General features: G+C 45.4%; 2 protein-coding genes across 9 annotated transcripts in view; one reads left to right on the forward strand and one right to left on the reverse strand.

Moving 5' to 3' along the window:
• GRAMD4 (GRAM domain containing 4) overlaps positions 1-5,227 on the reverse strand; it is a 74,413-nt gene extending 69,186 nt beyond the window's left edge. Inside the window, exon 1 of one of the 7 annotated variants that reach the window (XM_071733845.1) lies at positions 5,002-5,227. In XM_071733845.1, the coding sequence (XP_071589946.1) occupies positions 5,002-5,030 (29 nt within the window). In that variant the 5' untranslated portion in view covers positions 5,031-5,227. Of the gene's footprint in view, positions 1-4,289; positions 4,372-4,468 lie in introns of those variants that run through there. The other 6 variants (XM_071733839.1, XM_071733843.1, XM_071733840.1 and 3 more) reach the window with 6 other exon arrangements.
• A 139-nt stretch (positions 5,228-5,366) lies between these two features.
• LOC139791524 (histone H2B 5-like) lies at positions 5,367-25,497 on the forward strand. Of its 2 annotated transcripts, none has more exons than XM_071733849.1 (2): positions 5,367-6,065; positions 20,550-25,497. In XM_071733849.1, the coding sequence occupies exon 2, from the start codon at positions 20,579-20,581 to the stop codon at positions 20,957-20,959; it is 381 nt and encodes a 126-aa protein (XP_071589950.1). In that variant the 5' UTR covers positions 5,367-6,065; positions 20,550-20,578; the 3' UTR covers positions 20,960-25,497. The 2 variants fall into 2 exon arrangements, with proteins under 2 accessions (XP_071589950.1, XP_071589949.1); XM_071733848.1 differs by having other exon boundaries at positions 5,376-5,629.
• Positions 25,498-27,715: the final 2,218 nt, after the last annotated feature.

Below are 27,715 nucleotides of genomic sequence, written 5' to 3' on the forward strand. Positions count from 1 at the left end.
GAATAAAGTAGTATTTCACGCCTTATTCCTTTTTTTCTTGTTTTCTTATTTCTCTCCTATCCATGCACAGTGTCACCAGCATTACACCAGCAGTTTTCTTCTGCACCTGAAATGTTGACCTAAAAATGAAAACCCTGTTTACAAATTCTATATTTAACACTGACTACAGAGGTACTCTTGTAAGTATACAGAAGAGCTGTGGCAGAATAAGGAAGCATCAGAACTTCAGTCAGCTTGGTTTATAGACACACAGTCACCTTCAGGGACGTCACAAGGGAAACACAGCAACACAGAAAGTGCCCGTGGAGCCAGCAGGTCAGCCCTGACAGAGCACAGCGCAGCACAGACTGGCAGCTGTGGAGGCTCTGAAGCCCACCACTGGATGTGCCCTCACAGACACAAGGAAGCATTCACTCTTGGCTGGAATGAGCTGTTTCAGTCAGCAGTCCCTATGAACAAAAAACTAAGAAACACACGTACCCCTGTGACTCAGCATCTAATGGTTACGATTATTAGGCACATGTAGCCAGCAAAGCTAGCCACAAAACCCTTAATCACAGGTCAAAAAAACCTGTCAAAGCCTGCATAGATGGGATCAGGAAAAGGCTGAAGTGTTTTGAGGTTTTTTAACAAGGAACATCAGCTCCTGTGGAAGACCAAAGGTGCTCTGAGAAGCTGCATCAGTGCCTTAAAGAACCAAAGTGACCTCGCAGACCTGCATCCTAAAAAAAAACCACAAAAGAAAAAACTCAAAATTTACTTTAGAAGTTTCTTGGTTTAACAGCATATTGGGAAATGGAGGCCACAGCTGGAGTACTGCATCCAATTCTAGGGAGCCTGGTACAGGACAGACAAGAACATTCTGGGGAGAGTCCAATGAAGGGCCACAAGGGAATATCTCCTTTGTGAGAATAGGCTGAGAGAGCTGGGACTGTTCAGCCTGGAGAAGGCTCAAGGGCACCTCATCAGTGCCTACAAACACCTGAAAGGAGGGGACAAAAAGGACAGACCCAGGCTCTTTGCAGTGGTGCCCAGTGATGGAACCAGAGGCAATGGGAACAAACTCAACCACAGAAGGTTCCCTCTGAACAACAGGAAACACCTTTTCACTGGGAGGGTGACTGACCCCTGCTACAGGTTATCCAGGGAGGTTGTGGAGTCTCCATACTTGAAGAGGTTCAAAAGCTGTCTGGCTACCAGCTCTACATGAAGCTGCTCAAGAAAAGGGCTGGACCAGATGACCTCCGGAGGGTCCTTTCCAACCTCAACTACTCTGTGATTTTCTGAAATAAAAATAATAGCTCTCTTCAGTCATGGATGAGACACCCAGAGCAAGTTCTATGGTAAAACTTGTCACATTCTTGTTAACACGTGTATGTGGAACAGGTCACATGCTCTTCACAGACCATTACAAAGAACTTGCTATATTAGCTGGTATTATGCGTAATTGCTGTATTATGGGATTTTAAGAAGCTGCAAATACATGGAATTTCAATTTCCATTAAGATGCAGCTTTTAAACTAAAAGAGATGATTTTAAGTATTCTCAAGGCATGTTTAAAAAATACTGCTAGAGGGTTTTTTCCTCATTAACACCAGCAACACATACAGTTAAACACATATGGTGAACCAAGACGCAAATGGAACGGATTTTCCAAACACAACTGAACAGGTTGGGAATCTTAGCCTTCAGAAGAAAAAAATGCATCTTTAATCATTTAAGCACCTCTGATGGTCTGGTCTTGTAAGTCACAGAATTAAATTTACTGCTATCAGAGCATGTACCAGAAGAAATGACAGCAGGTTAAAAAGAGGAAGGGAAAACCAGCAAGAGCTCTTCTAACCACAAATGCAGTATTTTTTGTTTGCATCAGATGGCAGCTCTTTCAGTTGAGTCAACACACGAAGATTTACAGTCTGAAAGAAACCACACTATTCAGGTGAACAAAAAAACATCCAGAACTTATGGACAGGGCTTTAGGGACTTCAAAGTTAGAGAGTTTCACTCTAAGTCTTACTGGGGGTAAGGAGAGGGAGGAAAAGACTGGAACAGGCTACTGAATGGCTACACATCTTTAAACAAACAAAAAAATTCAGCAAGGTGCATGCCTTTGACTCAACATCCCTGAATGGCATTTATTTTCCAGACCTGTAAAAAACAAAACATCAGGAAATGGGATCTATTACTCCTTAAATAAAAAGATATTCACCATAAAACTGTTAATGGGACCACATGTGACAAAAGACAGTCCCATATCTTCAAGAATCCCTATGGATTTGGTGGTGACTGAGTCAAAAACCAAACATTTTCAGCAGACAAAATGAGGTCAAACGGGGTCTTTGTTAAATCTCCAACAGATCTGTCATCACTATGGGGATTAAGCAGTCAATGCTCCTCCTTATCTTTGAAGTCTTTGTATTAAGGAGTGAATACTTCAGCATCAGAAGGATGCTGAAGGCATAACACATTTATGTAGCCATCACACGTATGTACATCATATGTACCCACAATGTTCCATTCCCCAGCAGTATATTTGTCCTTTAACAGCTGCACTAATCATTTCTCAAACATTGCGGAAGTTCCCTTACCAAAATAAAATATGAAAGTTCTGTGGGTTTCTTCCCAAGGTTTCAAACAATATTGCATCTCTTTGGCATCCAATATCCTCCCTCCAGTTCCAAAAAGCTTCTACTATCATACACCAGCAGGACGAGAAAGGGGCAGTGCCAGGGAACTGCTTCTGCACCGTCTACCTGACATAAATCACCAGGAACTAGTTTCCAGCTAGGAAGACAGCAGGCTGCGTGCCAGTCCCTCGATTTCGCCTCCTCAGTCAGGATTCTCCCCTGTCAGTCCCTCTGAGGCCGGGTCCCAGCAAACAGAAGAGCCAGGACAAGCTTTTCCCACCTGCTGCCCTTAATTCCTCCCTCCCCCACAAGCACTGACGTCAGGTCACCGGGACACTGCGATGCCAGCAAGGCGCGCAGGGGGCCAGGAGAGCGGTCAAAGCCGCGGCGATGGCTTCACCCAGAGCAGAAGCTGTACCGTGCCAAGGAGCATCTCCTATGCATCCAAGCAGCAGCAGCCTCCCCAGAACCACTCAACAGCCACCCCGTAACCCAGAACGTGCTGAGCAGAGCAGGTCCCACTAGTGCCACAGTTAAAAAAGAAAATACACAAGCCCATTAGTCCCATTAGACACTTTCGTTCAGGTTAGTCCCACTGCCACCAGCCAAAACCATCTCTGAGAGCCTACCTGCAGAGCTGGAAACACGACATGGCTCACCTTCAATTCAGTCAGGCATCTCAGCCCAAAACCAGCTTTATTATAGCAGAGGGATGAGCCAAACATACTTGTGGCCACCATTATGAGAAACAGTGAAACATAACTCAGGCTTTCAGGGATTTTTGGCACAATTTGGTATCATAACACCATCAATATTCTATGTCATCAGTTTCATAGCTAGTAGTTTAGAAGTCAGCTTCAGAAGAACATAGACTAGGACTGGAAAGAATCCCCCCTTATTTTATTAAATATTTCCTCTTCCCACCCACACCTCAACCACCACTGGAAATGTGATACCCGAGAACATGTCCATCATTCATTCCACATTCACACAAGCTTAACAATTCCATACCTAGTCAATCCTATAGCTCTGCAGCTGCAATAACAAAGCACAACATAAAAACATGACCAAAAAAAGCTGTTATTTTCCTCTTTACCCCCCACACACATTTAAGCCCAGTGATGACCCACAGAAGGCCACAAAATATGTGCACATCTATCAGACCTTTTCTGCAGGAGGCCAGGTTGACAACTTGGACTGTGAAACAGCTGTTTACCCAGCACCACGGCTCTGCCATCCTCCTGAGTCTTTTTGAAAGTAAGCTCTCCAGCAGCATTTCTCTGCTCCTGCTCCTCCAACACTGCTGTGCCTCATTGCTTCTCATCACGATGCATCCAAACACTGCACACTTTAACGGATCAGTACATTGCTGGCTTCTACTGAATATGAGCGTGTGGCCAGCCCCCAGTTCGGCCAGGCTCAGCTAAAGCTGTGGAAGCAAACCTCACAACAGAAACAACGTTCCCTGGGCTTCGTTCCAAATCGTATGCCGCCCAGATGCCACCCCGGCTGGGCGTTAGGAGGAGGAAAAGGAGGGGAAGGATGCAGCTCGCACTGCTCCTGCCTCGCCAAGGGAGATCCCTACAAGCAGCTGGAGGAAATACTACCACGATCAGAGCCAGCTACACGGCAGCGTGAGGAGAAAGAGCAGAGACAGCGTACCAGCAGCCACAACACGGTCCCCGAGACAACAACTGGAGAGAGACCACCCAGGATGAGCAGCGTTCGCACACTGGGACGTGTCCTTTACAGCTCACCCTGACCGGGCCGTGTTTACCACCGCCGGTGTCTCCCGGCCCCGCCTCCCTCTCCCCTGGACGGCCGGCGGCGGCGGTGCTCACCTGTCCCCGCGGCCCAGCACGGCTCCTCCGTGCCGCAGGGGCGCGGGTAGGAGAGCGGAGCTGATCCCCGCCCCGGGAGGAGCGAAGGAGGCCGCCGGACACCCCGGGGGCCCACGAGGAGGCTCTCGCGTTTCCTTCCAACAGATGAAGGCCCTGAACGGCTGAGGCATCCGCCGAGTTCCCCGCGGGCTCGCCTCACAGCCTCCCCCGGACCGCCCCCTTGCCCTCCAGCCCCGGGAGAGCCGAACAAAAGGCAACAGAGGGAATGGGAGCAGCAACCCCTTCCCGAGGGTTCCCGACGTGGGGGCCAGCGGGCTCAGCTTTGCCGGGCCCGGCGGAGACACAGCGCCCCGCACGCAGCCCGACCCCGAGGTGAGGGGGCGGGTTTGTCCCCCAGACCGCGGGGACCGCGGAGAGGTCAGCTTCGCACTGACAGCGAAAAGGCTCGGGGGGGAAAAAAAAAAAAAACAAAATTAAAACATATTATTATTATTCCCCAACCCCACCTCAGAGGAGGACGGCGGGGCACTCACCCTGCTCGTAAATCGGAGCAAACTCTCATTCACGCTCCCCGCGCTGCCCAGGCCGCCGGAGCCAGGAGACGCCCCGAGAGCCGCCGGTCGCTGGGCTGGGTTGGGCTTGGCTGGGCCGGGCGCCGCCGGGGCCGGGCGCACCCGCTCAGCCCCGGACAAAGCGCGGCGCCCCTGCCCCGCCGCGGGCGAGGGCGGCACCAGGTGTCCGTTCGCAGCCGCCGAGGCCGTGCTAAGCGCCCTGCGCAGCCGCCGCCGCAGCACCCGAGCTGCTCCCGGGGCCGCGCAGCGCGCCCGCCCCGCCCCCGGCTGCCGGCGGCCCCGCGGCGGGAGCCCGCAGAGGCGGGGACGGGCGGGGACGGTGGGGCGGCCTATGGGCGGTGCGGCCCGGCCCGGCCCGCGGGAGCACGGCGGCGCAGAGCGAGGCGGCTTAGCGGCCGCAGCCTGTCCTTAGTGTCCGCCGCCGGCGGCCGGCGGTGAAGGCGACTCAGCAGCGTTCCGCCCGACAAGGCGTCCGCAGGCTCTGCGGGGAGCTGCAACCCGTAGCCCCGCTACCGCGTCTGGCCTGCACCTGCCCTGCGCCGTGGCGGCGCCTGGAGCTGGCCTGAGGAGGAGTCCAGACGCCTAGCAGGCAAGATCCTCCGTTCTGTGCCGGCTGCTGACGGTGCAGCCTGCGCTGCCCTCCGCTATATGCCTTGCACCCCGGAGCAGCCCGCAGCGGGGATTGCGCTGAGTGTGCTGTTCATTGTACGGGCACTGCTGGAATATGTACCGCAGTGTACGGGTAGCGGGAGCGTGCACTGTGGCCGGGGCTGAGCCCACCCGGTATCAGGGCTTTGCTGTGCTCCGGGCTTGATAAGTGCACCTGTGCTTTGCTGCAGTCGCTAGGAATCGTATCGCCCGAGCTCATCGCTCTCCGGTTAACCGGGAGCTGCCCGAGTCCTGACAAGGAGGTGGCCGGGCTGGGGGCTGCGGGCCTGGGGGCTGCGGGCCGGGCCGGGGCTCTCGGACTGTGGCACCGGCTGCGGCGAGCTGGGCTGGGCGGCTACAGCCCCGACACACACAGGGTGAGGAAAGGAGCCCCGCAGGGAAGGGTTATTCCTGTGCATAAACACGATGTATGTTTCTTAATTATTTAGAAAACTTTTTTTTACTGGGATGTGCATCACAGCTCATGCACCGTTTGTTTCTCCTTGCACTGCTGGTTTGCTAACCCTCATCTTTTTCATAGCTTAAGAAGTCCAGGGAGTATATGCCATAAGAAACCCGTTTATTTCTCATACCTTTCATGTCCCACCTTCTGGGGTTGGCGATGCAGGGACTGCCTGATGGAGCAGCTGCAGCGTAAGCAGTATTATACAGTTTTGTAATGGCTTTGTCCACTCCAACGTGTGCCTCTAGCGCAGTGGGGACAAGCCATGGTTTGCTGCGTGGCATCCTTCAGCGAGACCCCGGAGAGGGTGGCCCTGACTCTGCTGCTTTTCTCCAGCAGATTTGTCCATTTGCGTGCTGGTGACTGACAGCAAGTTCTGCACTTGCCAGCATCCTTGTATTTCACATCATCTTGTGCCCTCTGCATACTGGCTTTGTAACTCTTTATTTTTTGCAATTAAGAATTTATGAATCAAAAGGTGGGGGAGTGAAGCCATGTGGAGGCTGAGTCAGATTGTGGAAAAAGAAAGCCAAGTGAGAGTGTGCAATTGCATATCACATTTACAAACAGTTTCATTCATCTCCATATGTTGCTCCTCTTACTACTAATAATGGTCTGGTTTCTCAGACTAGTGCTGCCCTGGGAGTACTGTTTAATCTTCCTGGGGATTTTACTCTGTAGCCCATAGTATTTTTCTTAGAGTGTATTATTTTCCTGGTTATGTTTTTATTGCATTGAAAACATGCAGATAACAGAAAGGATCTGATAATATTCATATACTTCCTACACCTTGTTCTTTGTTCCTGTTATTCAATCTGCAAGGGAGTGACAGTTCAGATACCATATTTAGTAAATAACACTTACTGTAGATAAGAATTCCTAATTATAAAAACAACAAAAAAAGCTTTTTCCCTAAGCATGCACCCCTGCTTTCTTCCTTTTTCATTCCTCATCCTGCTAATGATACCCAGCTCCATCACAGTAATTTTGGAGCTGCAGGAAATCTAGTTTTGTCTGCTGAAATGTTTTTACAGAAGCCTCTATATGCAAAGGGAGCCAGAAAGCAACGTCTGCTTTAGGCATAATGGTGTCTGGGGTTTTCTTCCCTGGAAGGGAGGTATAACTGTGGAGTGTACAGTAATTAATTTAATACAACACTGGGAGAGGAGAAAGAGGAAGTAGTATTAGATTGGAAAAAAATAAGGTTCTTTTTTTAAAGTTTAGATACAAGATCTAAGCGGCAATTTTCAGTGACCTTCATGGTTTCTTTTTTAGGCAAAAGGCAGCAACCTAGTACAGTTGTATCTCCTGGCTTCAGCTCTTGTTCTCCTTAGGTTTAGCCTGTCACTTCCAAGGGCTTGACTGTCCCTTGCTGGGGCAGCAGCACCTCTCGCCTGTGACTCTTAGAAGTGCTGTTGTGGCAGGTGATTTTTTTTTTTTTTTATGCTTATTTCACATCATTTCTGCTGTGCAGCATCTTTCCTTCTTATGATCTCCTCTGTGTCTTATTTATGCTTCAGATTTCTGTCTTTCCAGACATTGAGCTGATTGCTTCACTTCCCCCATTTCTCTCTGCTTTTTGTCCACTGACACCTTTTCTCTCATTTTTATCCCCTTTCAAATATCCTCTCCTTTCATCTTTTTGTTATAGTCTTCTGTCACGGTTTTTATACCCTCTCTGTCTGAGTGCCATCTCACTTCAGTTCACTGCTTTAGCTTCCTTTTGACATATTTTTCTCCATGCTGTTTTTTTGGTAATTGTCCTCCACCATCCTTTCTCCTGACTTAAGTTTACATATGTATTATATGTGTACACATGTATCTCTAACTCCACTCCGCATCTTCCATTCTCCAGCTGAAACAAAGACATTACTTATGCTGATAGTCTGACCCTGTTGGATCCCTTTCTCGGCACCTGGAATACACTGCTCCTGCCCATCCTCAAACACGTGCATTGGGTAGACTGAAGAATTAAGTATGTGGGAAACATTCCTAAATTAAGAAGTGGACTTGAGAAAGCGAGAGCTTGCTCAGGCTGTGCTGTGAACAGAGCAGTTACTGTGCTCCCACTGACAGTACCAGAGGCAGAGTATAAGACCCCTGAACAAAAGGAACTAATGACACTTTCTTTACGTTTTTAATTTCTGATTTTTGGTAATGAAAATTCTATAATTTTAGATAAGGGACATTGTGATCTATTTGAATTATCCCATATAACCTGACTTATCCAAAATAAGACCCCACAAAATCCTTTTTTTTTTCGCCAATTGTTTTGGTTTATACGTTTGTTAAGCCACTTTTGTGCAGCTATTGTATTGCTTTTTTTCTTGTCAGAGCTAAGCTCTGCCTCTGAAAAGGGCTCTATGTGGAATGAGGCTAGGATCCTAGCTCATCAGCTTCCTGGTTTTCTTCTGGAGCCACAGGAAGAGGAGAGAGCTGTGACTGTAGGATCATATGCATTAGGTGGAAGATGGAAGAATAGATTCATAACTAGCAAAAATGCTCATTAACCTGAGGAGGTAGAGGTGAAGTTGGTTAATAATATTTTCCCTTGACTATATCACAGACTGCAAACAGCATCATCAGAGATCAAGAGCAAATGTTAGATTTTGCTATTTAAATAAGACTTTTTTTTTTTTTTTTTTTTTAAATAATCTGATTTCATAATTAAACTATTTTTTTTGTCTTTCCAAAAGCATACTACAAACTGGCTGGGATGAAAACAGATCCATCCCACAGATTCCACCTCCGCTTTCTGGCAGCTTACCTGACTCATAAAGGCAGTGGGGGATTTTATATGCCACCTACATCAAGTCAACATTTTCCTTTGTGGTGAGAGTTAATCACCACCCTTGTCATATTATTTCATCGACCTTCCTGAAGATATGATCTGTCAGGGGGAGATAGTTTATCTTTCAAACCAGCCTTTAAACTGATTTTTTTTCTGAATTTGTTGAAAATACAGAGACTGTCCATTGCAATAAGTTTTTCTGTGTTATTTGTTAAAAACTGCTGTTTACCTTAGGAACAGGGTAGAGAGAGTTTCCATTTGCAAAGGACTCATCTCTGACATGAGATGTGCCACCTGGAGAGTTGAGATGCATCAGCTACAGGTAGAGGACCATTGCCCAGGTGATCATTGCAGGACATGTTTGCTGAGGAAGAAACTGGGGTTGTAGCCACAATGATCAAAAATTTAAGAGGGTAAACTTCTGTCAGCAATGTTTATATTAGACCAACAGAGAGAGTCAGGAAAAATGGACATTCTTTTGGGTGCATAACCTCTGTGTCTCTCTTGTGAGGAGAGAGTAGGCTGATATTTTTCAAGCAGAAAATACTTCACAAAAGAAGACAGGAAGATAGGAATGAGAACAGAATACTAAGGTAGCAATGCAGTAAATAAGGTATGTGCAGGAGGCAATGGAAGAAGTGGTAAGAGGAACTGCAAGTGCACCTGCAGGAAGTTTACTGGGAGTCACAGAGGACATGGGTTACCCTAGGAAGTAAGAGGAAGCTTGAGCAGGAAAGCAGATGGCATTTTTGCACAAGAAATTACTGAAATGAGTTACAGGGACAGCAAAGAGGAAGGAGCAGGTAAGATGACTTTGGAGCTTGGCAGTTAAAGAGAATTCTTGGTGTGAGGAATTGGCCAAGGAAAGCATTTGATAAAAATCTCCTCATTTCTCTGTCACAAGGGCAGGCAGAATCAAGGAATGGGAACGAGTGGGGAAAACTGTTGACAAATGTGGATGAAGGAAGGGTAGGGAAGCTGCTATGTTGACAGAAAGGGAGAAGTCCTCTTTGGGTCATACGTGGGACCTGGAAAACTACTGAGTAACAAATGGGGTGCTAAAAGACAGGAGACAGGGAAGATCTCATCAGGAATGAGCTGTCTGACCATACCTGTTACAAATACATTTTTTTCCAGTCTTGATGTGTATAAGCCTTGAAATCTCTGCCCTGAAGACACATATGCTGCCACTGTCTCACACTTTCCATCATGCCTTCCTCTTTCTCCCATGCCAATCCCCTATTCTCTCCTCTCCTGCACTGTGAGTCCTCAGCCCAGCTCTGATCATCCTTATGCATTGTGCCTGCCTGAAAGCTGGGGCACAACTCAAGATAAGGACTGAGGAGTCACCTGCAAAGATGTGGTTGAAGCAGAGGCACTAATGAGATCTGTGGAGGGTCCATGCTGAGAGAGGCACCAGCAGGGAGGGAGAATAGGGAAGGGTGAGCACTTCAGGTAGGGAAGAAACAGTTGGGAGACCAGAGCAGTGGGGAAACTAAAGGTGTGGAAGCCTCAGGAGGAAAGTGAGTTTAGGAAGATGTAGCCAATGGATTGTTAAAAATAACAGTATGGTACAGATAATGTGGCAGTCCAGTAGCATTTTAAACCTGCTGTCCTTGAAAATGCTTCTGGGTTTTGAGAAGCAAGCCTTACATTTAATTGTTCAAATTGCTACAGACCAGCCAGGAGGGCTAGCAGTCTGGGCTGTAGTTTTGTCCAGCAGCCCCCATTTTCTTTACTGCTAGTCTAGTGGTTGCAACTGAGTCTTCAGCAGAAAGCTCTTTGCACCTCCACCTAACGTAAATATTGATGTATCCCTAATTATGCTTTGATATCTCTTAAGGGATATGGTCTTGTTTGGCTTGCATCAGTATAGTGACTAACACTTTAGGTCAATATGATAATGATGCTATCACAAATTATAGCTAAAATTAAAACAGCATTCACAGGCAATTTGTGAAATGTGAATTTGAGCATGGACTAAGCTGGACTGAAAGCCTTTTTTTTCAGTGTTTCTGGAGTAAGAGATTTTCAGCCCTGTGACAGTTTAAAATAATGTGTTAGTCTCTGTACATATATAGCATGTTGGACAGGACCAAGCAAACCTGCTGGGGCTTTGAACCTTGTAGCACTTGTAATTGGTGTGAGAAAAGAAGGAAGGAACAATAAAAGAATAAAGGAAAGAGAACTGCAAATTCTGTGCATGTTAATAACAATTTTTCTGTAGCACAGCAACACAGAACAAAAAAAACATTATGTGGTTAGTGTCAAGCATTTACTTGCTATCGCTGAAGCCATAGCCTAGAAAAACTTTTGTTTTTTTGTTTTTTGTTTTTTTTTTTTTAATAAATAAAACTCAGGTTTTGTCTTTGAACTGTGGAAGGTAGGGGTTTCTTCATCTTTCTCCCCTTTTCTGTTTCCCTTATCCTCCTACTTCTACTTAAGGATCTAAGTGAGGTTCTTTCTTCTCATCTCCAGCATAAATTTATCCATGAACATTTTAAAACAGTTGATTGTAAGTTCTTGTACCAGAGTTTACTTTTACCCTCATTAACTCCTGTGTCCTTAGTGCTCAACCCTGTCCATTCCTGGAGAGGAGCCAGCTGCCCTGGGAAGGAAGCTTTGCTGCACTGTCACAGCCGTGTTTTTCTCCTCCCATCTATCAGGCTCTCTATTTTCCTGCTTGGTGCAGAAGATGACCTCTAATGCTCAGAGGACTCTCTGTCTGTGGTAATGTGATCTGGTGGATGCAGCAGAGAAAGATGTCAGCAGTCCTGGATCATATTCTGGATCCATTTATTGGATGATGTGAAAGCTGGGGAAGGACATTTATCCTTGTTTCTCTCCAGGCTCCAGTAATACTCACACACCTCCATTTGACACTTAAATTGCTATTGCTGTGTCAAATTAATTATTAATACACAGATTACAATATTTTCATTATCCTGTAGCAGTGAAATCTGACTCTGTGCCACTTACTGCCCTTAGCCTGTGGTACAGCATGCAGTCCTTTTGGATGTACCTGTGCAGTACCCACAGCTCCTACATTTTCATTCCATGTTCCCAGGCACCCATGCTTTACAGCTGTAAGAAAGCAGCTTCTGCATATTCCGGACTTTTTCATTAATTGCATGCTTTCCACTATTTTTCAAAATAATTTTCTGGACTTGCTAAAATATGAATAATGTAACTGTAATGATTGAAGTTGGAGGCTCTCAGACTACAGCTGTACACATGCCCTTGCCTGGCTCTTTCTCCCCATATAGGGGGAGAGCTGGAGATACCACCCAGGTCTGATGAGCACATGTGCTTTGAACCCATATTCATTGCATGAAAGTTTTTTAAAACTTTTTCTGGGCTTATTTCACCCATGCTATTGAGGCTACGTGGTAATACTTGTGTTGTACTCATCACCTCACTCTTAAAAGCCTTAATGACTTCATTCTGATTTTCAGTCTACTTTGGGAACATAGCTTTCCACCTCCACCTGCTTTTACATCCATACATATTATTTGCAGTCAAGTTCCTTTTTGCTACACAAATTATCTGTAGCACTGGAAAAGGTCACAGAAACCTACTGAAACCTGGGGATGGGGCATGTGGGAAGGCAAGGTACCACACGTCTGCGTTGGTTCCCACATAATTCCGCCTTAACTCAGTAGCAGCTCTCATCTCCTAGGGCTGCTGCTTCTCCCTCTTCCACCCACTCATCCCTTATGGCCTGCAGGTGTTGGGCTGTAGCTTCTCTTCTATTTTTGGCCGTGGCTGAATTAGCACATTTTTGTTAGATGCCCTTTCAGCACTGATGAAAATAGTCTAGAGTTCTGATAATTCTCATTTGCTTCATAAAATCCATAAAAATAGTTTGTTTAAATGCCATAGCAGTTCTCTAGGCTTATTATTATTACCAGTTTAGAGACCATGGCTCCATTGTAGAAGGAGTCATTTAGATATAGGAGACTCTGTGAGTTTATGGTCTTCTGCTTTTCTGGAGAAATTGAAATTATGAGATCAAAGATTAAGTGATTTTCATTTTTTAAATGACACAGAGCAATTTATTTTTAATCTGCAATTATTTCTGTTCAATAGTATTCGGACATCATGGAATAAGTGAAGCACCTTTCTGACATATAATGGGTTGTTAGTATGACAGACTCCAGCCACCCTGAGATTTTTGCTCTCACACCCATCTCCATAGTCTGTACTTTGCAAATCACCATGATCTGCAGAGTTGTGATGCTGCCCAGTAGCTGAGCTGCTGTGACTGCCTCTCCTGCCCAGCAGGGTGGCTCTGGCTCAGGTAGAGCTCATCTGCTTGTGCACAGGTAGCAGGCTCAGACCTCTCCTGCCTTCAGAGCAACTTTGCTGAGTTAGACAGTCTGAGGACAGGAGCTAACTTGTCATTCCTTGAGGACACAATTCATGGCAGAAGGAGCAAGTCCTGATGACTCAAAACTTGGAGAGGAAGCTTGTGCTGGAGTTCATGTTAAGTTTTTTGCTTCCTGATAAAACCCCAGGAAGGGAGAGAGTCTGGTTGTGGTCTCTGTTGGACTGTGTCAGTACTGAGGGCTTTCCAAAGTTCTCTAAAAACCTGGCACCCGTGGGAAAGCTGACTGGAGCATAATTATAGCAGATGCTGGTACTGGGTGTACTCTTGTAAACATTTAATGGGTATATATAGAAAATATAATTTCTTCTTTTCACATTTATTATATCCTGATGGTCAAGCATATAGATCAGAGGTATTCCAAAGCAGGTAAATAATGAGTGCACTTATAAAGAGCAGTTAAAAATCATCCTACAGCTTTTTAAGTACTCCCTTATTTGTTCACAGTAACGAAACTTTGATAAAACTTAGAGCCTTATTTTTATAAAGTACCAAACCTCCTGGATTCCAGTGGAAATCAATGTTGGCTGTTTGTGCTAAGCATCTCTAAACATTGTACTTGTGGTTTCAGGCCCAGGCTAAACCCCCATATACTTCAGTCACTCTTTTAATTAGAGTAAAGACAGCAGTATTTAGTCTCCTGACAGTCATTCTTCTTGCAGCCCTGTGTCTCTCTGTTACTCTCACTGACTCACAATTTTCTTTTCTTTAAAAATTCAGTGTCTCCCCTCTGCAGAGAGCTGTTGTCTAGGGTCCTGATCCTAGCTTTGTAAATAAGCATCTCTGATTGATGTCCCCACAATGCTGAGACATACTTGCAGCTTGGGCAGAAGTAGCACAAGAAATTGCAGTTGTTGCTGGTAGTTGAAAAAGTGTTTTCTAAAATCATAAATGGAAATGCCAGAGAAGAAAATAAGAGAAAAATTACTGTAGAGAGTCTCCTGGACAGAACTCCCAGCAGTGTGTTAATACAAGCAATGATAAGGATGAGTCAAAGAGCTGGGATGCTCAGTGCTCTGTTCTGCTTGTATTTTTCTAAAGAAACCTGAAGCTGACTCTGAACATAGCCTGGCTGTGTCAGGGACTGAGCTTGCAGCATTGCTTCTTGTTTTAAGAAGGAGGGAGCAGCTTCAGTTTTAATATACTTTCATGGTCTAATACTCAAGCATGAATCTCATCACTAGAAGAATTGCATGTGTGCACCCAAGGTTAAAAGTTAGCTATTTAAATGATAACTTTACAGGAGCAATCATGTAAAATGCAGCAAAGCATGTGCAATTGGGAATGGGGCCTTATTACTGATACTGTATTACCTGAGAGGAGGCCTGGGATCCCAAAACTGATCTCTATGCCCCTCCACCACTGGAATAAATTAGACATTACAGACTAGTTTACCTAAATCTAGGAAGTTCACCTCCTTCTTACTTAAATATTATCACATCATCACATGCTAGATGACATACCAAAAGAAAAATTCTTTCCAGTGCAAAGCATGACTATCAGTTTCTGCACATGAGGCAGCATCACTGATGTCTCACAGTGACACATCACATTTCTGATCTGCTTTACTACCTAAGGCAGAGCTTACTATCAAATAATAAAATGTTTGTTTTCTAATCTGTTACTACTTTTTGGAGCCTGTTGGATGAGCAAATTCTTATTTAATAAATTCCAGGTAGATGGCTGTACATTCTAAAAGAGAGAGGATTTGCAGTTTGCAGAAATACTCTTCCAACAACAGGCAGTTTCTGACATCTGGTAATTTGTAAATTGCATTTACCAGATCTGCTGTCTGTGATTTTACAAACATTTCAGAGCATATGAAGTCATTAGAGAGCTTTTCCCTTTTGGTGGAAATATTCCCTATTTGTTGTCCTTCAGAGAGAGTAAAAAAAAAGCAGCAGCAAATTTCACTTTACGTTTCTTGACATACAGAATTAAAGGTTAGATATTAGGAAGAAATTCTTTACAGAGAGGGTGATAAGACATTGGAATGGGCTGCCCAGGGAGGTGTGGATTCTCTGTCCCTGGAGGTTTTTAAGTGACTGATGTGGCACTCAGTGCCATGGGCTTGTAACCACAGCAGTAGTGTATTAAAGGTTGGACTTGGTGATCTCAGAGGTCCTTTCCAACCCAGCTGATTCTGTGATTCTATGATTCTAAAGTCAAGTTTTCTTTATTTTATACAGCAAGAGAAACTGAGGAAAGGGACAGTAACTGGGCAGAACTAACAGGACATTCCTATTTAAGGGGCAGAATAAATAGCAAATGCACATTGGCTCTGATTTACTCTAGCAAGGATCAAAACAGATCATCAAAAATTAACAAATATCAGACTAACAGATGTCAAAGAGCTTGATTTTTTTCCTAGAAGTTTTTCAGCAAAACCTCCTAAGAACAAAATGCTAGTTCTAGAAATGTAACACTTGTGTTGCTTAGGAAATTACAGCAAGGGAACAGCCTGGTGAGCACTGGGATTTACGGTGGATGCCACAGAGCTCATCACATCCTTTTAATAGGAAAAAATCCAAGTTCTGTTTCCACCTCTGGAAGGAGAGGTCCAAAAGGCCACTCATGGTCACCCATGCACACTGCTGGCACCATCTTGGCTCCTACAGATGGCAAGGCCAAAAATGAACAAAAATGGTGCAGGAGCTTCCCTGCTTGTCTCTCTCTCCATCAAAATATCAGGCCTGGGAAAAACAGGGACAGCATCAGGCTGATTTCTCAGCAGGGCTCCTCTCCCATTTCAGATCTGGGAGACTGCAGTGATTTGTATCTTTGAACATGTTTTCAGTTCATTTTCCTTTTAATGATGCTGAAGAAAGGGTTGTCAACACAAAGGAAGATGTATTTGTCACTCTGCACTGCTCTGGTTTCTAGTGGCAGGCAGGCTGCTGCTTGGAGCTGGCTAGAAAAAACACTGTGATTGGGTTTGTTGGTGGTTTTCTGAGAAAGGATGAAAATGCCAGCACTGATAACTGGTTGACTCAAAGCTTTAAAGAAAAAAAATGTGCCTACAGATTTTCCTCAAAAACCTGAAGCTTTCCAAATGTCACCATGATGCTTCAGAGTGCCTCATCTTGCATGGCTGTGCCCTGTGTCCCAGGGACTGCCATGACTCAGACCTGCAGATGAGCACTATCTTTCTTCCTTAGAGGTCCCTGTGGGAGTTTCTGTCTGCAGTAACCTTTGGGAAATGTCCATCAGGGGAAGACAGCTCATAAAACCTGTTCTAGGTGATAAGTACACAGCTTCAGTCTCCAAGAGTCCCAGAATAGCTGAACCTGCAGGTGCTTCTAGAGAACATCCCTTGTCCAGCCCATGCTTAGAGCAGGATCTGCTGCTGTGGGTTGCTCAGAGCCACTTCCATTTTGATTTTGAGTATCTCCAAGAATGGAGACTGCAGCCTCTCTGAGCAACCTGAGCCAGTGCTGGGACACCCTCACAGTAGAGAAGTGAGTCACGATGCAGCACTTCCAAACACAGAAATCAGTAATTATTAAGCTCCTTGGGCTCTTTAGGGTTTCTCTTTTTTTAAAGGGAAAACAAAGAAATAATTGTGCCATAAAAAAAAAAAATTTTTTTGTAAAGGTTATCCAGTTTTCCCTCAACAAACTCTCCACATAGACACTTTAAGAATAATCCCACTACTTCTGTCTTCATACCAAAGCAGCACCTGCCCATGGATTGAGTTTCACTGTTGACAGAAGGGTTGGTGATTATTAACATTATTTATTTAGCTCCTAGCAAATGCAGTCAGGCTCTTTGTGCTAGGCATTGCCCAAACAAGCTAGAAGGAGGACAACTTGTTCCCAAAGAAAGTTTTATTTACCTGTTAAACAGTAGCCTACAAAGAAATGGGTGGGGGAAAGCAAGGACACTGAAGCCTTTGTGCTGGTCTCTGAACTTAAGCAGCATTGCTTAGCTCATCCAGGCCATGTGTGGTAGAAGAATGAGATCCTAGATTCATTTCCTGAGGGTATTAGCTGGTCAAAAGGATGCAGATGTCCTGTAGGTGTGACCTTTTCTGGAGCCATATGAAATCACTCCAGTGCCTGTTGGGTGCTGTATCATTATTCATTAATTCAAAAGCTGCAGTACAAGTGCACTTAACAATTAATACATATTTTAGAAGTACACTTTTTAAAAAGCCTAAGAAATAGTCTTATGTATTTTTCAGTTGTGCTGATCAGTCAGGAAATCAGCTTGAGAAAAAGAAGCAAGTGCAGTTACTTCTTCTCTTGGAAAAATACTTTGCCATGGAAAAGACACATTTTCAAATCTGCAAACAAGAGCAGTAAGGGATTGCTTTTCCTGATGTTTCTTCCCAAGTGGAGGAAGAAATGAAGAAAAATTGCAGTTTCGCTGAAGAAAATGTGGTATTTAAGGGGGCAGGTGTCAGTTTTGAAGGTTGTTCAGGTCTTTCAGGGCAGTCCAGCACTTGCCCTTCCAAACACCTCCACTGAGAAGAATGCCTGGGAAAATTAGGAAAGTGGATGAGGTGGTGGAGTCAAGCACATAACACATGAAAACCATGTCTTTGAAGATTTTAAAGAAGAAAACCCCATCCTCAAAGCCAAGCGTGGAGCTCTAGAAGCTCCCTGCACCTGCACATTTCTGCCATTTCTGTGACACTATATTCATGTACATCTTGCCCTGCCAAATCTCAGAGTCCACTTTGGTCAGAACCATCCCATGTGCCTCTAAACACGGTCTTTGTCCATGGATTTCTGCCTAGCTCAGCTCGCTTGACTATGAAGCTTTGCCAGGGAATGAGTTCACCTGAAGAAGAGCTACTGTCTCAACATGTTCATCTCCATCCTCTTTCTTTGAAACTGCTTTCCCTTTAATTTCAAAGATTCAGCAGAATGTCTTAGTTTATCATTGCCAGGTGTTATACTTGTGTATGCTACAGATTTCTACAGTTTTCCTGAAATGAGGAAATTATACTAATGTTCATAAATGAAAACCAATTAGAAGAAAGCATCAGCAGCTTTCAATACATTTTTTTGTTTTTTTCATTTCTTCTTCTTCATTTCCTCTCCTCTATACCTGATGTTAGGTTGCTCATTATTTGGGAGATTTGAGAAGGGTTTATCTGTGTTTACCCAGTTTTGGTCTTTTTTTTTTAATATTTGCATGCTTGGTTGTGAGCAGTTTGAAGTTCTGGTGCCGGGAGGTGATGTGCTTGCAACCTGTTACATGAAGTTTTCCTGTTCACTGGCCTTTTCCAGCCAGTTAAACAATATCCCATTTTGGAGAGGCAAAACATTTATTTTGGCAAGGTGAAGCAAAGGAAACTTAACAGGTCTCTCAGGCCTCACTTTCTTTAATGGCAAGGAAGCTGGTTTTCTTGTGCAAAAACTCAATGCAATGACACTGGAACCAACTTGCTTCTATCCAGGTGGGTGTTTTGGAGAGCTGTGATGGAGACATGGTCTTACTGCTCTCCAGCATCCCAAGCAGTGACAGCCTGACCTTGCAGCTGGGCAAACTTGAAATGCTCACCATTGCCCTTTGCTTAACACCTGCCAGAGACCAACGTTGCTGCATTGTAGGGTAAATCAGCCAGCACCAGCCCTGGCACTTGCTGCAGGGCAAAGGCAGCATTGTGCATGCTGAGAATTTGGAGCTGCAGAGGTTTCTTTTGTGGTTTAGAAGTAGAAAATGGTATCCACTGAGACACAGGCATGTAAAGCCTTGTCACTGAAGATGTCTGCTCCCACAAAGAGCAGCCAGGAACTTCTGATAAATGTGGTTGCAACATGGCTGTTGTGTCCAGCTTTGATTGCAGATGCAGGCAACAGTGGAGAAACCAGGACAAGATGAAGGGCAACATCTCATTCCTTCTCAAGGAGGAGATGCAGGGCTGAGCATGAAGCAGTTGCTTTGGCACAGGCACCATTTAGGTCCCTCTCTGATGCTCTGTGTGTGCAGACCATATGTTAGATTGCAGCATTCTCTCTCCTGTTTACTCCCATCTATTTCCCCATGTGTCATCAGCCCTGAGGCTCTTTTTTCTCTTCTAGTCTCTCTTGGGCAGCAGACTGTAATTCCTAGGTCATCTTCAAAGGAGGCACAGAGCAGTAAAAGCCCAAGCCCTGGGGTGATGCTGGAAGCTTATCCTCCAGCAAAGCTGGGAGAAGCCTTGCCTGTCAAGGGAACACTAAAAGTGTCCTCTGAAACACAAAACCATTTACCAGGTCACAGCACAGTTATTCCTGTGACCCACATAGTAAAGCACATGTAAATCCGTAGTGCAGGGGAAACACCCAGTTTTATGACAGATTTGCATCCTGTCCTTTTGTTCCTTCACTTCTGGAGCCAGCAGTCAGCTGAAGGTCAGGGCTCTGCAGGTTCCACCCTAATGAACACAAATTCAGAGAGAGGATCAGGCATCTTTGATGTAAACTGGCCAGCTGAGGCTCGCTGTCATGAGAGCAGAAGGTACCAAATAGCAGGAAACATTTTCAGTACATGCAGCTTCTCTATCAACACATAGACAAAAAGCACTGATTTTTTTCCTCCTATCTGCATCCCTATTTCTCTGCCAGGTGTTTCCTGCCACCTCCCCTGAGCTCTTCAACTCTCTGGTATTTTTTCTGACTAATGTGAATGCTGGGAGATTCCCATATTTCAGCTAGCTAACTTAAAGCTATATGAATTTTATGTTCTACTGTAATGCCTGCTGTAAAGCAACAGTTACTGAAATGCAAGTACTCTCAAACTTCTACCTACATGCGAAATACAAAAAAGGGTATACTGAAGATTGTAATAACCATGTGAGATTTTTTTGACCCATCTGATACAGAAGTGGCTTCAGTGATATCTTGTAATAGTCTTCATGCCATTATAGAAATATTTAATGCAGTTCATGCTGCAGTGAATGTTTTCTTTGAACTGTAAAGTTCTTCTAAGAAATTTGTTAACCCCCAGACCCTTTTTACTAAGTAGGTGCCAACTAGACCTGTGTTCAGGCATGCTTACAAGGCTGGTGTTATGGGGATTTAAACAGAAAATGAGAGAAATCATACACAAACCAGGGCAGTTCTTGCTGGCCATTCAGAAATGTTTCCATGGCATTGTGGGGTGTTTGTCTTAGATTCAGAGATGTCATTTGTCTCCAACTCAGACTCTCTCATCTTTCAGTAAAACTATACCATAGAAGAACAAAAAAAGAATTTGATTTTTTTGTTGTTGTTGTTCTTTCCAAGCAGCTCTAAGATCCAGAGAAAGAGCACCCAGGATGCCGGAACCTGCCAAGTCCACCTCTGCCCCCAAAAAGGGCTCCAAGAAAGCTGTGACAAAGACCCAGAAGAAAGGCGACAAGAAGCGACACAAGAGCAGGAAGGAAAGCTACTCCATCTATGTCTACAAAGTGCTGAAGCAGGTCCACCCTGACACCGGCATCTCCTCCAAGGCCATGGGCATCATGAACTCGTTCGTCAACGACATCTTTGAGCGCATTGCTGGAGAAGCCTCCCGCCTGGCCCATTACAACAAGCGCTCCACCATCACCTCCCGGGAGATCCAGACAGCCGTACGCCTGCTGCTGCCCGGGGAGCTGGCCAAGCACGCTGTCTCAGAGGGCACCAAGGCTGTCACCAAGTACACAAGCTCCAAGTAGCCAGATGCCACCTATCCAACGGGACCATCAAGCACCAAACCCTCCGCGCAAACACAGGTAGGCAGCCACGGTCCGGATAAATGTCACAGCTATTATCCACAGCAATTTACAACCTTGGGATGGGCGTGAGAAGCTGTCTGATGGAAGGGGAGATGGTGATCTGGAAGCCGTCTGATTTCCATAGTCTGCTCGGGACGTGTGACAGGTTCTGCGGGGCTGGTGGAGGAGGCCTCTGCTTTCACATCTCATCTGAAGGACTGACCAGCTGCAATATATCCAAACTCTCCTCTGTGCTTGGCAAACGTGCATGTTTGGCGCTGGCAGGGGAGACTGGCAGTGGCAACACAGAGACAGCGTCTCTGAAGTCTTCCTGTTTGGCTGCATTCTCACAGTCATTCAAAATGGGCACTGAGGAGTCAGTGCTGGTATCCTCTCCCTTGCAGCCCAAATCTGTCCTGGTATATGGCAGCATAGCCCACCCCACCCCGTGCTGGCAGAAGTGGCAGTGACAACTACCAGGCACTGGCCATAGAATAAAATCCATCTTGACTCAACAGCTATCTGTGCTTGACAGCCCATTTTAAAGAGCAGGTCTGGCAGGCAGGCAGGTGCCCAGGATGGTCTAAAGGCTGTTCCTCCTCACTGCTTCTGATGGATGAGCCACTGAGCAGGGTGAGGGTGTCGGTTCTGGAGCTGCTCTCTACCTCCCCTTGTGTCAAGGTGGATGGACAGACAAGGGGAGATGTTGGGGCTGCATCACTACCTTCCCCAGCTGCTGCTTTGCCTGCTTTAGGAGTTGCTTTGGTGTGCAAGATGTTGCTAACTCTGCCAACCTTGGTGCTGCCTGGGCATTCCCTTCCACTCGAAGCGAGGGCAAGGTGGGGTGGTGCCCATAGGGGTCGTCTCTCCTGTAAGCACTGGAGTGGTGCAGAACAGACAGCACAGACGTGTCAGGAGGGGGCTGAGGACTTGGGAAGGCATCTGGAATGGGAGCAGAAGTGGTTAATACAGTCTGGGGGAGAGGCAGGCTCCCCACAGAGATCACTGCAGGCAGCTCACCTGGCCCTGCCTTCACTGCTTTATTCACGCAGTTAGAAAGCAAAAGCAAAAACTGGGGGGACTGGGTGGATATATAGGGACACTTGCCTGCATCCCAGTGATATTTTAAAAAATAATTTTAAACTACTTTGTATACTCCCCATGCCTTCTCAAAGTCCACAGTAATACGAGCAATAATTAAATCCTGCTAAAAGCCATAGAGATTAGTGGAGGAATGTCTTGGCTACAGGTTTATCTTGCCCAAACTGCTCGATAGCAGAAGAGCATGTGTAGAACTGATGTGAAGTTGGAGCTTCCTACTCAAAACACAAAATTAGCTGACATTTAAAAAAAAATTATCAAAATCCCTAGTAGACAGTAGCACTTAGATGAAAAATATTCCAACCTAAAATATTAACAACTTTCTGCTGCTTACTCTGTAAATAAAAAGGGCAGCAAAGACACAGGGTCCAGAACTAAGTGAAGGCTCTCCCCAAACTCCAAGACCTTGGTTTTAATTTAAAGGTAAATTCATAGCCCAAAACAGCAACCTCGGAGTACATCTCTTTCCCCTCCATTTGTCTCTGTCCTGTTTCTTTACACTTCGAGAGTGATGAGGACCCTTGTTGCTTTTGGAGCTGTAGGATTCTGCAGCTTCAGAAGATTCTGTTATTTCTTGTTTTTATGACAGTGTTGCTGTCATTTTCTAGTTGGTCCAAGGAAAGGACCACGTAGACCTGCTGAACCAAGAGCACCTGAGAAACCCCAGGGCAGCACAGGGTCTTCTGTGGTCTCTGTGCAAGACCGAAGGTCAAATTGCTTATGCTCTGCTCCCATCCCTCTGCTTTGTGTTTGAACACCCGACACCCAAAAAGGGACTTTCCTCCCATACTTTGGTAGGTGATAGGACACAGTACAGTTTCATACCTTAGTGCCAGCAGGAATCCCTAGCCATATCTTTGAGAAAGAGGAAAAGCTGTCAGCACCCACAGCAAGCAGCTCCCAGCAGCAGTACCTGTGCTCAGGAGCATTGGTAACCTGGGCCACTTGGCCAGGAGGTGACAGCTTAGCACTTCCTTTTGCTTTCTAATCAAAAAGTGAAATCAGATACCAAAGATGAAAATGTACCTGCAACTGGCTTAGGGCCACTGTCCTTAGCCCCTCTCCCTCCAGAAATCAGCAGATGATGCAGAAGGGGAATACAGGGAGCAAAGAGCTGGCTGGGATCACTGGAGCTTTCTCCTCCCATCCCTATGAGCTGCAGTGGTCATTTACCATTTGAAGGTAGGAACTGAGAGTGGAATAAATCCACTCCAGTCCAAGCAGTGTGCGTGAGTCGGGACACACGCCCAGGATAACCCAACATAGTCTCTAAATCCTCACTCAGGCAGGTCAGAGTCTTGCTCCAGTCTCTGCAGCTTGCAGGAATTCAGGAATATGAAATGAAGGTTTGTCCCTCCAGGGTCTCACGGGCAGCTCAGAGAGCCAGGGACAAGTCTGGTCACTTGGATGACTGGCCCCATATGCATATTGACACTGCTGGTGTCATTTTCTTCTGCCACTGCTGCCACTCCATTTTTGGAGATTCTTTCAGAGGGAGGAGAAGTGGCAGTTTATGTCTATAAAAATACTTGAAGGCCTAAAGAGGATATTTGAATTGTCTAAAGCTGAGTGACTGGGACTGGTCATGTTCATCCATTTATGGTTCAGCCTGTCATTTCACACATCATTTGCTCTTCACTCTGCTTTTGTATCATTTATTTACTTGTCCCTGGCAATGTGAAGCACAGTATTGAGGAACCAATCCAGGTTAAAATGAACCTTTTTATTTCTTTACTTCCAAGCTTTGTTTTAACCCAAAAGCAGGTGGCTGCTCTGATCTGTCACTGTTGTACAGACACTTGCAGCAGCCGAGGGAAAAGCTGATCTAGGAAAGGCAAGGCTGGGATAAGCTAGCTAGGACTGCCACAGAAAGCAGTTGGGAAATTAATGTCCCTAGGGTCAAGGGAAAATGAAGAAAGGAAATCTGTGTCTCCTGCAGTGGTCTGGTTAGCAGCAAAGACATGGCTCTTAAGTGCACTGCTTTGGGTGTTAACCTTGCATTACCCTGGTGATGTCCCAAAAGCAGTTTCTTTAACAGTCCTGACACTGGAAATAAAACACACCCCATTTCTAGAGATCCCAAAGGACTCAGGTGTTAAGCAAGGGGAAGGGAATGGATTGGGAACTCATGCAGCCACCCAGCTGTAGTGGTTGGAGGCTCCTTGTTCAGCAGGCAAAGAGCATGTGAGGCAGCCTGCCCTTCCTGCAGCTGCCTGCTGCTCTACAGGCACATTCTCAAAGCAATTTCAGAGGAATTATTTTGACTGCGATGAGCTTGGACTGAGCCTTAATAGTAGAGGCAATAGAAAGTGGCCTACAAGTTCAAGCATCAATTGTCCACTCAGTAATCTGAAGTGTGACAGATTCCAGTTCCTTGGTTAGGGGATTTGTTGCAGAAGAGGAGTTCTGCACTTTAGGATCTCTGCTTTTATAAAAAATATGTCTTTTCAGCTCTGGAACTGATTAAGCAATTTAAAAACTGAGATAAGATACTGAGTCCCACTCTCCCTCTCTGATTCCTGCTGCAGTCCCATAAGCATGTCTGGGCCATTGCTATGTTTTGACAATTAAAAAATAAATAAATAATATCAACTGCAGATTGAAAGTTGGAAAAGGAAGCTGAAAAAGAGTAATACAGCCTTGATATTAACCTCATATTAACCCTGTGGACAACACTGCTCTGAGTTATTTGTTTTCATGTACAATTTAAATAATAAAATTAACTGCTGTGGATCTACTCCTTTTTTTCCACCCTGCTTCCCAAGAAGATCTTAAAGTCCATCTGCTCTTCACAGCAAATCTGAACCCACAGAATAGCCAAGTACCCACATGCATGGAGGTTTGCTCCTGCTCAAGACAGACAGGTCTTTAGTCAAGCATGGGGAAAACATGAATAAAAACAAGTGTGAAGGACAAGTGCCTGTCTTGGACACTGCTACATGTCCTCAGAAAGTGTGTCTGAGCTGAACAGTCCTGCCTGCAGGAGCCAGATGTCTGCGTGCACTTCTGGTGACAGGCAGCTATTGAGGTAGCCCCAAATCCTGGCCAGTCCTGGACTTAAGCTTGGCATGGCCTCTGCACAGCCCTAAGCATTTGTCCCATCAAAGCATTTCCTGACTGTTTACATCCAGACCAAATTGTTTACAGGGAAAGGAAGAATGTGAATTCGATCATAAAAAATCACTTGCTGCCAGAATTTTGAGAGTTGCTCCAGACCAGCACCTGGAGAGCAATTTCTCATGCTTACTCACCATGCATGATATGGCCTTATGTACACAGAGGTTTTTTGACAGTAAATGTTACATCAAGTATGATCTACATCTACTGCTGTTTTATTACCTGTGTTACTGTTAATTACTTGATTTATGTTAAATGTATAAATAAAATGTTAATGCCAACCTGTTGAAGGTCAGATGAGACCCAGCTGTCAGGATTTCTTTGGTTCCACCATATCACCGGGTCCCCTTATTACCTATGTTTCTCTTTCTCCTTCATATTTCCTCCAGACACCGGGTGAGAGGAGCCACCCTTCCTGCAGAGATGGAGCCTGGCTGGTCCTGGCAGGGGGGCAGTCAAAAACCAGAGCAACCCCTCATTGACAGGATGTCACTGACTGCCACCAGTGTCACCCACCCCAAACATCCACGCACCATGAACTTCTCTGAATTTTCAGGCCCTTCTGGTGAGCTTTCCCTGGGCACAGCCAGGCCTTCAGCCTGTCCTTGCCACACTACTGCTTGGGGTGTGCTTTGCCTGAATCCTTTAACCCCCAAAGTGTAACACTTGTGATTTGCACAGACCGAGCATGGTGCCATTCTGTGCTTGGAAACGTGTTTTATGCACAATCAGAATTACCATTTATCTGAATGTGGTTGTGACTGAATAAGTAGATGCAGGCAGACCAGTGGGTGTAGTCTACCTTGACCTTAGCAAGGCTTTTGACACAGTCTCCCATAACATCTTTGTGAGCTCAGGAAATGTGTGACAGAAGAAACTGCAGTGAGATAGATGAAGAACTAGCTACACAACAAGAGCCCAAAAAGTGGTGATCAATGGTGCAGAGCCCAGCTGGAGACCTGTGAGTAGTGGAGTCCCCCAGGGGTCAGTGCTGGGTCCAGTCCTGTTCAACATCTTTATCAATGATCTTGATGATGGGACAGTGTCTTCTCACCACATTTGCTGATGACACAAAGTGGGAGAACTGGCTGGCACCCCAGAAGGCTGTGCTGCCATTCAGAGGGACCTAGACAGGCTGGAGAGTTGGGCAGGAAAAAATGTAATGAATCACAACAAGGGCACATGTAGAGTCTTGTATCTGGGTAGGAACAACCCCAAGAACCAGTACGGGCTGGGGACTGAGCTGTTGGAAAGTAGTGAAAGAGAAAGGGACCTTGGGGTGCTGGTGGACAGAAGGATGCCCATGAGCCAACAATGTGACCTTGTGGCCAAGAAGGCCAATGGCATCCTGGGGTGCATTAGAAGGGGGGTGGTTAGTAGGTCGAGAGAGGTTCTCTTCCCCCTCTACTCTGCCCTGATGAGGCCACATCTGGAATATTGTGTCCAAATCTGGGCCCCTTAGTTCAAGATCAACAGGGAACTGGTTGAAATAGTCCAGTGCAGAGCCATAAAGATGATTAAGGGAGTGGAACATCTCCCTTATGAGGAAAAGCTGAGGGAGCTGGGTTTCTTCAGGTTGGAGAAGAGGAGAATGAGGAGTAACCCCTTTAATGTTTATAAATACATAAAGGGAGAGAGCCAGGAGGATGGTACCAGGCTCTTCTTACTTATGCCCAACAATAGGAGAAGAGGCAACAGATAAAAGCTTGAGCATAGGAGGTTCCATATAAACATGAGGAGAAATTTTTTTACTATGAGGGTGACAGAGCACTGTAACAGGCTGCCCAGGGAGGTTGTAGAGTCTCCTTCTCTGGAGACATTCAAAACCTGCCTGGATGCATTCCTACATGAGCTCCTGTAGCTGACCCTGCTCTGGCAGGGGAGTTGGACTCAACGATCTTTTGAGGTCCCTTCCAACCCTTAACATTCTGTGATTCTGTGAATTAATGATTACTGCCACTAGAAAATCTTTCTTTGGACTATGGGAAATTTATAGACAACAAACATGGAATAAGATGTAGCATCTGAAAATCCCAGGAAGGAAAAGATTGGTAAATACACTCAAATGAAACACTTATTTGTTGAACATCAGCATCAGAAGGCACTCATTGGAACAGGAAATGTGTGTGCCATACTAGACCCTATGTGTTAGAGAAATAGGCTTATACTTCATGTGGCATATAACAAGTCAGACCTAAAAAGATTTAGACTCTTTAAGGACAGACTCATAAGCTTAATATAATGGAGGGAAAGCAGTATTTGGAGGGGAAAAAATATAACCAGCTGTTCCTAAGTATTTCTTTGCAAATAAATAAATTATGCTACTTCTATCACTGGTTTCCATTTTGATACCCCTTTGCAGAGCAGCACCCACAATGCACTTCCATAACAGAGCTGACACCTGGCCTTGAGGAGACCGAAACCAGGTTAAAAAATGTGGAGCATAACCTATGGTCACATTCATTCAGGATGCTTGGAGATAACTAGGGTTGTTTGTTT

The sequence above is a fragment of the Heliangelus exortis genome, chromosome 1, assembly GCF_036169615.1.
Source record: "Heliangelus exortis chromosome 1, bHelExo1.hap1, whole genome shotgun sequence".
Classification (NCBI taxonomy): domain Eukaryota; kingdom Metazoa; phylum Chordata; class Aves; order Apodiformes; family Trochilidae; genus Heliangelus; species Heliangelus exortis.